This window comes from Stegodyphus dumicola, chromosome 10 (genome assembly GCF_044657685.1).
Source record: "Stegodyphus dumicola isolate Sdum_Otavi_A_Nest chromosome 10, ASM4465768v1".
Taxonomy (NCBI): domain Eukaryota; kingdom Metazoa; phylum Arthropoda; class Arachnida; order Araneae; family Eresidae; genus Stegodyphus; species Stegodyphus dumicola.
The window spans coordinates 17,805,049-17,820,924 of NC_140777.1; the positions used below are offsets into that span (position 1 = coordinate 17,805,049).

Sequence of the window (15,876 nt, forward strand, 5' to 3'; positions counted from 1 at the left end):
CTAAAAACTACATACCAATTAAGAATGGAAATATAAACATTTGAAATTGGTTCATTAAATGATTTTTTATTCTAAGTGTACTTCTGAAGTCATTTTTTAGAATTCCAATGTATTTATGCTATTGGGATGGGCTATTTTTTTTTTTTTTTTTTTTTTTTTTGTAAAAATAGGCTTCAGGGGTATTATGCTTAAATGATTTGTTTTATTAAAAAATAATAAGTATATAATTTTTTTACTTATTTATCAACTCTTCTCTCTTTAAACTTTTTAACAATATTATAGAACTTGATATATGCAGACTATAATCTATTTATTTATTTTTTTTTTTTTTATGCAGAGGTCGTACATTTATCAATATGATCCTCAGAATTTTAAGTGGAGTAAAGTTGAGGTAACTCTAGAACTGCCTGCAGACACACTATTTTATGGGGAGCTAGTGTCAGAACTCAGAGGAGAAGTATGAATGTTTTTCAATATATATACCTATATAGTTTTATATTGCACTTTTTTTTCCTAATAGATATTCTTAACCTTTTTTTATTTTGTGGAATCTATTAATTAGATGCCGGAAAGGAAATCCTTCTCAAAATACAGTATTTAAATATTTTAAATAAAATTGCAAAGGAAACCAATTATATTTTCCCTTTAAAAATTATATATGGATAGTATATTGCCCCATCTGTGAAAAGAACTATAGACTTCAAAGAAGATTTAAATAAACCTTTTCATTTTAAACTTTGAACTTAGTAGATGCACAATTTGTGCCTTCAAAGTATTATCTGCAGTTTGTGGAATTCAGCTAACATAAAATATATTTTAAAATTTAAAATAATTTAACTCACAAATGTAAAAGCCCACTGACTATTAGTAGCTTTTACACTAATGCCTTTAAAAGTACCTCAGTGAGGAAATACGACAGTGGTTAGCTGATTGTCATAGTTTATTAGATATTAATGTTTTAGTTAAAGCAAAGGTGAATTTTCTGTGCCTAAGTTTACATTTAGTTTAAAATACTAAATGTGTGTATTATGTGTACTTTAATGTTTAACAATGTTTTTACCTGAAACATTGTGTACGATGAAGTTTTTAATTAATATCATGAATTGATTTGTTTTGTTAACTTTACTTCGCATCACTGTGCAAAGTTATATTTTAATACATCCATCTTTGTTTAAGCTTTATTTAATATTATTTAATTTCATTTCATATTGCCAGGTCTCCAAATGACAACTTTAAAGCTGAATTTATTTTCTAATTTCCAATTCTCCCATTCTCATTCCTTATTCGATTCATTAGAGAATTTGGGGACTTAACCATATATTTGGCATGGGCTCAATTATACTAGTTTTTCTGGCATTTAAGTGTACTTTTAAATTAACTGCTAGAATTAGAATAAGCATAGCTAATGATTTTATAATATCTCTTTTATGAAGAATTATTTATAATGTTAAAAAATGGTAAGGCGGAATCGTTTCAGTATATATTTCCTTTAAAAAACATAATAAAAACAAGAACTAGAAATGTTGGTTGCAAAATTTTTTACTTTTATCTTGTGTTATGTTCAACAGTAATTATAATGAAAGCAACAATCTGTGGGAAGTAATCATAAACTGTGCATTGCAACTTTATACTCTATTTAAATACTAATGCTTTTAAATATTTTATTCACTTTTAAACAGTGGAATTTTTGTATAACTCAGAATAATAGTAAGCATGTTAGATTTAAACTTTAAATTGTCCGTACTGTAGCCCTTAAGTTATATGTTCAACAAGCCTGTTATAAGATATGAGTATTTATCACCATGTTGATAAATTTTGAATCTATGCATATTTAATGATAAATGTCAAATTTTAAGTTTATAAGTTTTTGAGAAAAGGTATGTTTCAGTTTCTCAAGCAAATATTTCTAATTAATCATCATGCTTATATATAAATAATACTTTTGTTATGCTGTTAGTTAAAGTAGTAGATTTGTTGCACATTTATTAATTTACTTCATTTTAAAGTGTTTTCAAATTTAAAAAAAAAAAAAGTATTTTTCCAGGGCCGAGCTCAGAGAAAGATCACCTGCTTGCATATTATAGATGCTATTTGCTTAGGAGGAAAGGATGTCAGGAAGCAGCATTATGAAAACAGGTAAAATGGAAATAGGAATGATGCGGAAAAAAGTTACAATTATTATTATTTAATATTGCAGGCACTATTATATCTTGTTATAATGATGATATAATACAAATCATACAATAACAATAGTAATATAATGATAATTAAATAATTATATAGTAATTCCCAATAGGCGATCTACCTTACTTAACTGTGTAGTTGCTTTATGGATCAATAGGTGGCAGTGCTAAAATGGTTGTTTTTACACATTTATCTCCCCCCCCCCTTCTGCCATTTGATTCTGATTTGACATCAGGTTTATTGTTAGTCCAAAGGGACAGTTTGCCCTGAAGGACTATTAATTTCATTTTGGAATTTTGTGTTGAAAACTATAAATGGCGAATCACTTTTCAAATTGTTGGGCCACCAAATATTATTGCTCTGTATTATATTTAAAGAAATTAAATAATGAAGAATCTGCTTGAATATATGTATGTTTTTTGCAAACAATGGTGCCTAGAGCCATGAAAATTTGAATAACGTAATCTTCTGTAGAATATGCGCATGTGGAAGCCCTAATTTCAATTTGAAATTTTTTTTTATTATTAATATCATATTCTGTAACACTTCAATGAATTTTTGATTAACAAACTCGACGATTTCAAAGCGAGCAATGGCAGCACTGTAAAAGGAAAAAAAAAAAATAATTATCTCCAGCACCCGAGCTCTGTATTGGAAATTCTAAAGATATGCTCATTTAAAAATTATTCTGCAATACTGCTGTTGAACTGAATTTTATGCTTTGGGTACCTAGAACATGATATTTAATAAAGGTAACAAACAAAACGTTAAAAAAGGTCCCTTTGGATGTAATTTAAAATCTGAAACCTTTCAGAATTTTTTTTAATATTTATTTTATTATAATTATATTCAGAATTTTTTCACATTGCAAAATATTTATTTCTTTTGCTATGCTTTATGCCAGTGGTGCCCAAACCTTTGGCCTATCGCAAGCACATTTCCAAAACATAATTTTTGTTAAACATATTTCCAATGGTATGTGATACATCTGAAATGTTAATTTCAGCAAATGGTGTTGAGATGAATAATAATGTTGGTTGAACTTTATGGAAATCAGAGAAGCGGAGTTCAAAATTATTTTTCAGTGCTTTTAAATTTTCTGAGTATTTCTCTGTTTCAATTGCCTTGTGGTTATTAATATGGCTTGATAAACTCTGAAAATGGGTGACATTTTTTTCTTTCACCTGATTTATTTATTCACAAATTTAACTTTATCTGAAAAGCAGTTACAGTCCCAGTCAATTGAAAAAGGTTTCGTTCAGATCCCCTGGATATCTTCATTCAGTTTTTTTCAGTTTAGCTGTTATATCCGTGAGAAAATACAGATAGAATAAACAATTATTATCATCCAATTCTTTATAACTTTCATTTTCGGATTCCAAAAACTGCTTTATTGGCGAAAGAAGTTTTATGAATCGTTGAAGTACTTAGATTTTCAAATTGAAGTACTTTTCCCCTGCTGAGCCATCTAACATCGAAATTAAGCAATAAGATTCCATGTTCGCTATCAAGTTCATCAGTCAGCAATTAATTATTTATAACGTCTTGCAAGATATCTCTTATGACTATAAATGCTTACCATATTTTAAAAATTAAAAAATATAAATGAATGGTTATTTTTAAAATATTTTTTATTCATAGTACCTAATTAGGCTGGCAAGCACATACAAAATGATCGGCGAGCACAAGGTTGGGCACCACTGCTTTATGTTATGTATAAGAAAACTTTCAGTCTGCGAATAAAAGGGTGAAATATTTTTTTTTTAATTAGATTAGCTGATTTAAATATCTCAATGAATTAATTAATTATATTAAATTAATTGAAATTAATATAACAGATAAGACAAAATACACCCAATTTTGTACTGCTATATATAGTTGTTTCAAAACTAATTTACAAACAATTTGCTGTAAGCAGATTATTAAAAAAAGAGATAATGAATTTAAGAGAAATAAATTAAACACTGTTGCTGCTTAAGGTAACATTTATTTCATTTGCTTCTTATTTCAACTCTTTGTAATGTAAATGCGAAATTTATTTGAGAATAAATTGATAACAAAGATTCCCAGACAGTATTTTAAAAAATCTTTGCAAATTCAACGGAAAAATTGCATGTGAAAGAAATGATAAGCATACACATTGCTTTTATAAACCCTGAAAAAGAGATGGTGGCATCTAGTATAAAACTGATTAACTAATGAAATTTGGTAGATCACCATTTGGGAAAATACCAGTAATTGTTTAATGTAATTCAATAATGATTATTTATTATGCTTACTGTAAAATTATATATATAATATGAATCTGGAATATAAGATGAAAATTTCATTCAAAACACATTCAGAACTAAAATAAAGTGCAATAGCAGCTATGGTTAGATAAGCAGTGTAATTAACAAAATAAGCCGCTATTCACCAGAACGGAAAGAAAAAAAAAAAAAAAAAAAATAGGTGCAGTCATAATTTTTCAAAACTATGTAAACTGTAAACCAAAAAAATTAATAAAACTAAAGTTTGTAAAAGTAAGGCTTGGGCTAAAAGTGAAGAAATTATGACAAAAAGTTTAAATTTTGAAAGTAATTTAAAAAACAGTTTTGTATCATTTTACACACAAGTTTGTAAATGTTGAAAATCATTCACATCATGAAATCTAAGAATGTGGTTCATTTCTCTTTGACAGTCGAAATGCTTTAAAAAATAAGAAATACAGTCAAAAGTCTTTAATCCGGACATCCATAATCCGGAATGATCTATAATCTGGACCTCAAAGCTACAAACTTTCTGTGCATGCGTTAACGCATAATGTGTTATCGCATGCACATAATACCTTTACGCATGCGCATATACGTCTATGCATGCACATAATACGTTTACGCATGCACGTTTAATGTATAACGGACAGTATAAGCTAAGCTAAAATTATCTAATTATCTATTTCAGTTAATGTTGCAGATTGTGTTGTTCCTTAATCTTCTAATTGGATTTGGCTTATTATTTTTTGCAGACTGTTAGAGCAATTTTATAAAAGTAAGCTTGAATTTTCGATTATTTCATAAAGAATTTCCGGTTCTGGAGCTACCAAAGCATCTACAAAGCGAAAGCATGTTTCGATGTTCATCAAACAAAAAGTGGAATTGCTGCAAAAAAAATGGATAAAGGCATATCCTTTGTTTATCTAACCATTCCGAAATCTTTATCAATTTCACGCTGCTCTGCTTGTGTGGGGGGCGGGGGAATGTCGCGGTGTGCAATGAAATGGAAGTTGATCTGTCAGCACTATCCTTATCTTCAGGTCAGATGTTTTTATTTTATTTGGCTTATAATTCCTTACTAAATGTAGTATTTCATCTCGATGTGCTCTGTCTTTGATATGATTTAAATCAAATTCCTCGTCATTATAAATATTACGAATACACATCAAATGGTTTTCTGGTTGCAATTTTCTAATTTCGACTATGTGTAATGTATGCTTTATGCGCGCGCGCGTTGAAAGAAATGTTTAATAAAGTAAACAAATAAATATTAAGTTTTTTTTTTTTTTTTTTTTTTTTGTAAATTTTTATACCTTTTAGATCATAATTGCTCTTTATTTCATAAATTACAGTTTCATATTTTTAATTTTATAATTTCTGCATGCCATCTTACCAGATTTAAACTGATTATCTATAATCCGGAATCTCCGAAGTTCTGACGAGTCTGGGTTAAAGACTTTTGACTGTATTAGCCTTAATATTTTTGTAAATAATATTTTGATTATCTTCTAATATCTTAAAACCTGTACCCTGATATATACATAAATGTGTGTGTGTGTATATGTAATAATTTTGTATATGACTTGAGGAGAGTAGAAGATAACATACATACATGAGATGACATAATGGTAAAAAAAGTTTTATAGGAGAGGGACATTGATTCAACATAGTTTTACTTCATAATAAAGCTATCCGTGTTAAGCATAAACATATTCTCGCATAAATAAATCAATCTGATTTATGCACATATATTTTTGCTCATGGTCATGCACATAGTGATCAAACAATATTTTTTGCAGTTATCAAATTCAGCAGTACCTTGTAGTTTCTCAATAAGTAGAACCTTAGAAAAATACAGAAAAATGTGTAAGCTAACTTTATATACAAATACATATAATTATTATTTAATTAGGACTGAGGGCTATAAAAATACTTGTTTAAAAAAGAGGTATATAATGAAAATATAGTTTTCATGCATATCAATTTTAAAAAGTATTTTATCAAATAAATGCAATAATACAATTACGGCAAGGTGACAGAATTCGAGACAATAGAAGTAGAGATATTACTGTGGAATAAGATTTATCCCATACTTAAAAAAATTGCCAAAAGGAAAGCAAGTATTTATTGGCAAGTTACTGCCATTTCTTGCATTTACTGAATTTCCTGTTTTCAGATAAAACATAAATAATCTGTAATTAGTACTTTCCATCAAGAATACTGTCTTTAGGGAGGCTTTGATGTTTATTACTGCTGAATGTGTTCATCACTCAAAAGGAAAAGTCAATAAATACCATTTTGTAGATTTTCAATGCTAAATAATGTGTACCAGGTAAACTACTTAGCAAAGAATTCAACACCTTTTTCAGCTGATTTCGTTTACAGAAAAGTACTATTTAGTTTATTATAGGAATATAGTGTCATGAAGAACAAAAACAATTCGTTTCTCCTCCACCAGTCATGAAGCAAATTATATTTCTTCAGTTTTGCTTCTAATTAGATTTTATTTTATATTTTTTTCTTAGCCTGGCATATTTTTTATCAGCATGATCTGTGTAAATTGATTTAGTGTAGGAAAGATTTTTTTCATATAAGGTAAATTTCTTTCAATGCTGAGAGAAAATCATATCTTCAAAGTAATATGTAGTTTTTCTCATAATAATAAGCAGGAAAGTTTGATTATATGTAATTAACAGGAAGGATTTCTTAATGTTTTATAAGTAACTGTATGTTATTTCAGAATGTTACTTGCTGCAAAACTTGCTAAAGCTGTTTCTAAACCAAGCAGATCTGATTATACATATCTGAGGGTAAAAAAAGTGTGGCTGCTTTCTGAAATAGATCAAATATTTGAAAAGTGAGTAGTCGTATAACTTAAATTAATTATGTTAATTATGAAAATGTAGTTTTCGTGCATTTCAATTTTAAAAAGTATTATATCAAATAAATGCAATAATACAATTAGGGCAAAGTGACAGAATTCGAGACAATAGAAGTAGAGATATTACTGTGGAATAAGATTTATCCCATACTTAAAAAATTTGCCAAAAGGAAAGCAAGTATTTATTGGCAAGTTACTGCCATTTCTTGCATTTACTGAATTTCCTGTATTCAGAATATTATTCCCCCCTTCCTGATTTTAGAATACCTTTTTGATGTATTTTTAAATCCCCCTTCCCCCCAAAAAGATTTTTCTGTTTTAATTTGTGAAATCTTTTTTTTTTTTTTTTTTTTTTTTTTTTTTTTTTTTTTTTTTTTTAAGAAACACAACAAGTTTCCCATGTACCACATAGTATCACATGGGGCTTACAGAAGTAAGTAAGAAACACAATACAAACTAAACAGAAGAGAAAATTGAAATAAAATTAAGGATGATTACACAGTTTTACAATGAATTGACAAAAAGACTTAAAAGCACTTCTCTCGGAAATAAATTGGTAAAACTCTGGAGGTCAGTTAATATTAAAATTTTTCAGTCCCAGTTTCAAGACTTTTCTTTCGCTCTCATATTTAGGACATAGAAGAAGCACATGTTCTACATTCTCCTCGCCGCCGAGGACACAGTCACAGACAGACTCAGGACTCAACTTAAATCTGTTCAAATAACTTTTAAAATTCCCATGTCCAGTAAGAAACTGGGTTAATTTATAATTTGTGAAGAAATGATGACACGACAATCTCATTTTAATAGAAGGGAAAAATCTTCTAGTTAAACTCCCTTTATTTGAATTAATGAATTCGTGATTCCACGACTCCACAATGCTTTCATACATGACCTTCTTATAGAAGGAATTAGGAATATTGACAAAAGTGTCAATTTCCCGCTTAGTCGCAGTCTTAGCAAGGAAATCGGCTCGTTCGTTCCCAACAACACCTGTATGACCACGAACAAATGAAAATGAAACCGAAATATTTTTATCCTTTAGATTTTTCAGTTCTTTTTGAATCTCGATAATGATATTATTAGAAGAAGAAATACATTTTAAGATCTCCAAGGATGAAAGGGAATCAGTACAAATGAGATAGTCTGAAACAGCACTGTTTTGTTTAGAGACCCATTTGACGGCGAAGTTTAAGCACAAAAGTTCAGCTATGAAAACGGTACATTCATCTCTGATTCTAAATTGAAAGTGCTCAAATTCAAGACCATTTTTGAAGACAACAAATGTGAGACCAACCTTGCCATCAATTTTGCTGCCTTCAGTATAGCAAGTTACAGGCGAATCATCTACGATTTTATTGCTAAACTGAATAAAATTAACAGCATTTCTTTCTGAAGGATGAGGGAGATCAGATAGAGGTAATATACAATCATACTGAGAGACAGTAGAAGCAGAAATATTTTCCTTATAAGCAATAGAATGAAGAATGGCAATGTCAATTGGAGGAAAGCCAGAAATTGCATAAACAGACTCATAGCTTACGGTACGATATCCACATATGACCCGCAGAAGTATCCGCCTTTGAACACATCGTAAATATCTATAATTTATCTTCTTCTTGAGCGATATACCCCAGACTCTAGAGCCATACATAATGAAGGGGGCAATTCCTTGTTTATAGATGAGCGAATGAACGTTTTAATTAATACCGTATGTGTTGCGTGCAATACGACTTAATCCACGCTGTAATTTATCACATTTCTCTGATACATAAGTTAAGTGTTGTTTCCAAGAAAATTTACAGTCAAGAAAAACCCCAAGATATTTCATTTGCTTTACCACAGTCAAAGGGGTGCCATCGAGAGATAACTGAAATGCATCATAACAGATGTTTTGCTTTTCAATAATCATAACCCTGGTTTTATCAGGATTAAACTCTAATTTAAAACCTTTTGACCAGTTGGAGGCGAAATTTAAAGTCTCTTGTGCTTGTAAAAAAGTAGCAGAAAGGTCCCTACTCTGGAAGCAAAACAAAACATCATCCGCAAAGGCTATAGTATCACAACAAGCAAGATTTTCCAGTTTTAATAAGAGATCATTAATAATAATATTCCAAAACGTAGGTCCTGAAACAGAACCTTGAGGGCAACCCCTTTCAAGGTGACGAATTGCAGAAGCTGAGCCCAATTGCAATTTGGCCACCCGATCCTTTAAAAAATCAGCAGCAAGTGAAAAAATATTCATTGGAAGTTCCACTTTTTTGAGAAGATTGAGAATACAAGGCCACCACGCATAGTCGAAGGCGCCCTTAATATCCAAAAAGACCAAAATAGTGTGCAAGTTTTTCTTTTTTCCTCTCTGAACAATTTCATTCAAGCGTAAAAGAGCGTCTTCAGAACTTTTTTGAGGTGTAAAACCATACTGATTACCAGAAAGAAGGTCTCTATGGCGGAGATACCAGCAAATTCTGTTAATAAAAAGTTTTTCCAAGCACTTACCCAAAACAGGAAGTAAGCTTATACACCTAAGGTTATCTAGGTGAGGAATCCTAGACTCATTTCCTTTAGGAATAAGAATTACTTGAGCATGTTTCCAAACACGTGGGAAAATGCCAACATTTAAGCAAACGTTAAAAAGTTTATGGAGAAATTGAGGAAACATTAAATGAAACTGTTTAATAATCTCATTCGAAATAGAGTCAGGACCAGGTGATTTATTTGGTTCCAGCATAGAAATAACTGTATTAACTTCATCACAAGAAAACATAGGATCTACAAAAGAAGAATAAGCAGTTCGCGCAGCTTGACGGTATTCCTTATGCAAATCATCATCATTTTCCTCTACATCCGAGGGGAAAGATTTCTGAAGCACAGCAGTAATTGTCTCTTCTAAAGAGTTGGTTGTCTCTCCAGTGGAAAGACAAATACCAGTTATTTCAATTTTTTCATGAAATCTCTTTTAACTCCATATGTGTAAATCTTTTTCCATACATTGTGAACATCAATGGTCGAAAGAAATGTTTTCCAAGACTGAGATTTAGCATCGGCAAGCTTTAGATTGTAAACTTTTCTATATTCAAGATATTTACTTTTATAAAGTTGGATTTTACAACGCTGAAATCTACGCCTAGAAGCATTAAGCCTTTTTCTCATACAAAAAATTTCGGCAGACCACCAAGGAACATTGTGCTTACCATGATTCCCAACAGGTATGGAAATTACAGGTATGTGAAATCGTTTGTAACGCTGTAAGTAATATAACATTAAAATTACCTTTTATTTATTTCAGACTTTTCAGTGCTTTCAAGTGTTTAGTGTAGTGAATAAACTGTTTTATTAGAAAATTAATTTAAATCTCTTAAAAATTCTTCTCCTTGTCCCTTGCCCCACCCCCATAGTTGAGGCATTAGAAGTAGGTCTAAAAATTTCTTGTCAACTTAATATTACATTCTTCATTATTAACTTAATAGCAATCAAGTACATAAAACTATGGAACTCTGGTAATTGATACCTAGCGAATGAACAGGCTTGCTGCACATGTTTTTTTAAATATTCGATGCTTCAGCCATCCATTTTTTGATCATGTAAATTTTATTTTAGATTAAAAAATAGCCTTAGATATTAATAAGTCACACATAGGAGAATAGGATGGATGTTCTATTGCTTTGATGTGTTTTTGTCCGAAAAAATTCGACTGTCCACCTTGCTGAATGAGAAGATGCATTACCAAGGCAAAGCATGGGTCCCTAATACTCACTTCTTGAAGAACTTCTGGAAGACATTTAGTGGTGTGTCAGTTAGCTGGCTGTCTTCTTAGCCTCTAACCTCTCTAGATGAGATTTTCAGAATGTTCTGTGGTATATGCTTTAACTGCTACATTTTGAAGACTAAATTAATCACATTTCTTTAGTTTTTCTGTTATGTTTTACATCCTGTGATTTGTTAAAGTTGAAGACGATATCAGAGGGGTTGCAAAATCATTAGTTGATGAGCTGTATGAAACCAAGAGGCTTTGCTGACATATACAGTGTAGATTGCTCAATACATTTGGCACTGGCCATGAAATTATTGTTTCTGTCTTCATGTCAATCATGCCGTTTCACCTTAATTGCTGGACTGTCTGGTGTCGATTTTTAGTTTGAAATTATGGCGACTGCATATGTGAACTTCTTACCTTTTTGTTGTCTGCCTTACTATTTATGTTCATTTGTACTATTATTATTTTTTTTTGGAGGGGGGAGAGACTTTATTGCACCAGTATATAATCTAGGGATACCCAATGTTTTTCTTGTACTGATTCCTTTAAAAAATTATTTTCGTAATTAACCATCTTACAGATAACAATCAAACTAAGAATATGAACAGAGGTTTTGAAAAAGAGGGCTTATTAAATTTGTTTTATTATTTTTGTATTAACAATATTTTTAATCTAACAAATGTAAACAAGTTTTCAGATACAAAATCAAAATCTTCTTGCCTAAAAGTTTGATTTTAATGAATGCTTAATGTAGTGATGCAGTTTTCTTTTGAATATTTGTCATAAAATTGCTTACCTTATGCTTATTGCATGCTCATTTCATTCAGAAATATTCTACTTGTTTTTTTGTTTAGCCTGCTTTCACTAGGTAAGAAGAGGAAAAAATCATTGATGTTAGTCTGGTAATAACTTAAACTTTGGGTTATTTCTCTCAGAGAACTTTTAAATTCCAAAAAAGGATGTATCCATGTATTTTGAATAAGGCTTGATTTTTTCGTAAGATAAAACTTTATATAAAAAAATATTTAATTATCAATTTTATTAATGCAATTTTTGTAATTAGTGGGATTATGTTTATCTGTTGGTATTGGATTTGCCCCCAGTTGACCCCTTTTGATCATCACAGACCCCTTTTAAAATTCCATTGTCTCCCCCCTCCAAGGAATCCATAACAACCGCACTTGGAACCCCTGACATAATCTTTCAAAAAGGAAGTTCAGGTTAGGTGGAAATAAATGAAAAATAGCATCTTAGATAGTTTTAAAAACACAAATTTTAATGCATTTTATTTTGTATTGAGACGTTATAAAGGCAGGAGTTTTTTTAGCAGTGTCCCCCCTTTTTTTGGTTAGAGCATCCATTTTGTAGTTATTATTATTGCTTTATTATTAAATTGTTTAAAAATCGTTCTGTAATTTATGTTTCAGCCTAACTATGAAATATACAAAAAATAGCATGGTTCCTAGGTTATGTTATGATTTAGGTGATGGTCGTCACATTTTACCAACTGGTCTACTTATATTCAAAACAACACAAGGTAAATTACTTTCAGTCCTAAATGTTGTACTTTTAATGCTTTTTTTAATTTATGAACCTCTTTTTTATTATATATTTTTGAAATTTGAAACAATTTGGCCGTTTTTCATGATTGCTGTTCTTCTTTTCTCTATTTCACATTTTAATCATAAAATTATCCATTGTTTCAAAAAGATGTGAAGGCACTCAGCATAATTTGTAAAATGAAGTATTTAAATAATAATAATAATAAATATGTCCGCAAATTAAGTTTCAACCTGTAGAACATTTTTTTCCTTCATTTGAACCATTGAAACAAATTGTGATTAAAGCAGAAATTCAGAACATTTTTTTTAAAATGCTTAACCTATCCAATTTTGATATAATAATATATATATAGTATCAGGGCTGTGGAGTCGGTAGGGAAAATGACCAATTCCTGGAATTTTAAAGACTCCGACTCCCTCATATATATATATATGAGAAAGTACTTGAGTAGGAAGAAGAGCTCTTACTGTTAGGGCCACTTCTTTTAACTTTTCAGGATATATTTTTTATAAGTTCTAAAAGAGGTGTCTTGCAAGCACAATCATATTTCTCTATTCCTTCAAAGGCCGTGTAGAAATGTTGTTTGTATTTTTTCATTTTTATATCTAAAGGCTCCTGGTTCTTTATTTTCATTCGCTTTGCCTTAGCAATATTATCCAAAATATTTCTCAAAATCTAATTCATCTTTGGAAGAGAATGATACAGTCTTCAATTGCAATGTCTGCAGTATGACTGTCCTGATTCGAGTTTTCTAATTGTTCTGAAAATATTTTCATTTTTAATGAAAATTCATACATGGCTTTCTTTGCCTTTTTAATTTGTTCCTCATGCAAGAAAATTCGGTGTTTTAAATCTACATATATTGAACCCAGCAAGATCTCATTGTCTAGCAAACTAGTTCCTCTTTTCTTCATTGAAGAAATGATTCCTTTAGCAAGAAACCCTTCATTTTAGAAAGAACAAACATCATATTCTTCCATTCTCGCCTCCTGTCAGTTCTTGAGATTGCAGCTTTTTTGTGGCTATATACGGTGTCGAACGAAGAGTTTCCAATTCTGCAAGATCATTCCACAGTGAAACATTAGGGTTATCTACATCTTCTAAAAAAGTTCTTAATTCTAACAATCTCTTTATCATCAACTATGTATTTCCTTATTGTGTTGCCTGATCAATAATTGCTTCTTTTCATGTTTGCTTCCTAAGAATGGCATCAATTTTGAGAGTTCTTGCTGCTTACCTAAATTTACCAGTGAGATTTGTAACTAAATGAATCAGTTCAATCGCTAATGGCAAATTTCAAATCCATCCTCCTTCCTTATATTTATTTATTAATACATCAATAAAATAGAAAAATAACTATTCATTAATGTATATAGATAAAAGTAACTCAGCTTGTACAGATCAGAAAATCTTGTACTTAAAATGCGCTGTTCAAGTGGTAAAGCAGAATAGTACTGAAAATAGTTTACTGTGATATAATTTCATTTTAAATTAACACCATGGCGATTCATTTAACAAAGTAAAGACTTAAATTATTTGAGATGTAGTTGTTTGTTTATTTATCTGGATACTAGCATACAGAGCTTGCAATCAGTATTTCTCTCAAGTAACAATACTTGTAGAGTACTCATAACAGTTCTTTAAAGGCCTCAGAATGGTGTTTAAAAAGCTGTTGGTTGCAAAAAAGAAGTTTAGGTTATGCATTGTAAAATGACAAAAGACAGTGAAATGGTTTATTAATGATCATTGATGGTTTAAATGTGAAGTTTTTTTATATGTGTATTTGTTTAACATGTGCATTTCAATATGTATTTGAAAAAGTCTCTTCCAAATTTTTTAAAGCATTTAATTTGTAACTGGAGAAGTTACATAAATGTTATGAATTCATTTAACTGAATTCCTTACAATAGGTTATCAATTCAGTATATTTGTTCTTTTATATTTTCAGAGTTGCCAACTCTCTCGATTTAGGCGGGAGACTCCCGATTTTCGACTGCTCTCCTGCCAACCCGATTTACAATATATTTCTCCCGACTTTTTCTTATTCTTAAAATTTCTCACGATTTTTATGGAACTTGGCTTAATACTTTGTTATATGAACAAAAAAAAAAAACAAAAAAAAAAAACAAAAAAAAAGTGAATTTGGACGTCTGAAAGCAATTGAATTTTCTCTAGATTATATCTAAAACAAAACCGTGCGAATTAGATCACTTCTGCTTTGTGAGTGAGAGTATATACGCATCGAGAAACGTCGTTCTCCAGTTCTTCAATGGGCATCGTGCTCCACTGCGTGTCATCTGCCATATATTAGCCAATGACGACAAAGCAAGCTGTTATTTGGATGTTCTTTAGTTATTTCGGTCATTTTGTCCTGAGTTGTGTGAGTATACGTGCCTTCGGGAAATAGTTTTAGAAATTATCATCTTTTATTATGTGTGTGAGAAAGGTGAAATACTCGTGTATGTTTCAAAAATCGTACACAGTTGACTTTCCTTCCATTATTTCCTCAAGGAAATGTAATAAATTTGCGATGTGTACCGCCTGTCGTCGTAATTTTTCAATTTCGCATGGTGGAAGAGCGGATGTTTTCAAACATGTGCGTACACAAAACCACAAGGACAACATGAGTTGTTTTGAAAAAAACAAAAAATTAAATTTAACAAAGGACCAAAAAGTTATTAATACAGAATGTCTGTTCTCTGCCTTTTTACTGGAGCAAAACCTGCCACTGAATGTGTCGGATCACGCTGCAGCTTTATCTATAAAAAATGTTTCCCGATAGTGAAATCACTAAGAAATACTCAAGTGCAAGAACCAAAACAGGTGCAATTGTTAAAGAAATGGATTTGAAAAATAAATCATTATTCCTAAATTCATTATTAATAAACTATATTTTCATCATTTAAAAAGTCTTTTTAACATTGTGAAAAGTCTCCTGATTTCTTAAAAAAAATCTCCTGATTTTTGAGTGTCATAGGTTGGCAAGTATGTATTTTATTTACTTGAATTTTTTATTTATTTATTTATTTATTTGTTCATGTATGTGTGTTTTCAGATCCATGGGTTACTGCATATAGCAAAACTAATAGAAAGAAATACTTATTTAACACTAGGGAAAATGTATCTTTTTTTGAGCGACAAGAAGCTGCTAATGCAAACTTTCAGTAAGTTATTTATTATAACTAGTTTTAATATGTTAATTAGCACAATTATTTTTTTCAAGTAGTATTATTTGATGT

The 15,876-nt window shown here is 30.3% G+C and overlaps 1 protein-coding gene across 2 annotated transcripts in view; it reads left to right on the plus strand.

The window, feature by feature from the left end:
- Cmtr1 (Cap methyltransferase 1) overlaps positions 1-15,876 on the plus strand; it is a 129,747-nt gene that overhangs the window by 109,898 nt on the left and 3,973 nt on the right. Inside the window, exons 20-24 of one of the 2 annotated variants that reach the window (XM_085824683.1) lie at positions 338-457; positions 2,045-2,136; positions 7,177-7,293; positions 12,502-12,611; positions 15,693-15,801. In XM_085824683.1, the coding sequence (XP_085680809.1) occupies positions 338-457; positions 2,045-2,136; positions 7,177-7,293; positions 12,502-12,611; positions 15,693-15,801 (548 nt within the window). Of the gene's footprint in view, positions 1-337; positions 458-2,033; positions 2,137-7,176; positions 7,294-12,501; positions 12,612-15,692; positions 15,802-15,876 lie in introns of those variants that run through there. The other variant, XR_015043299.1, reaches the window with a different exon arrangement.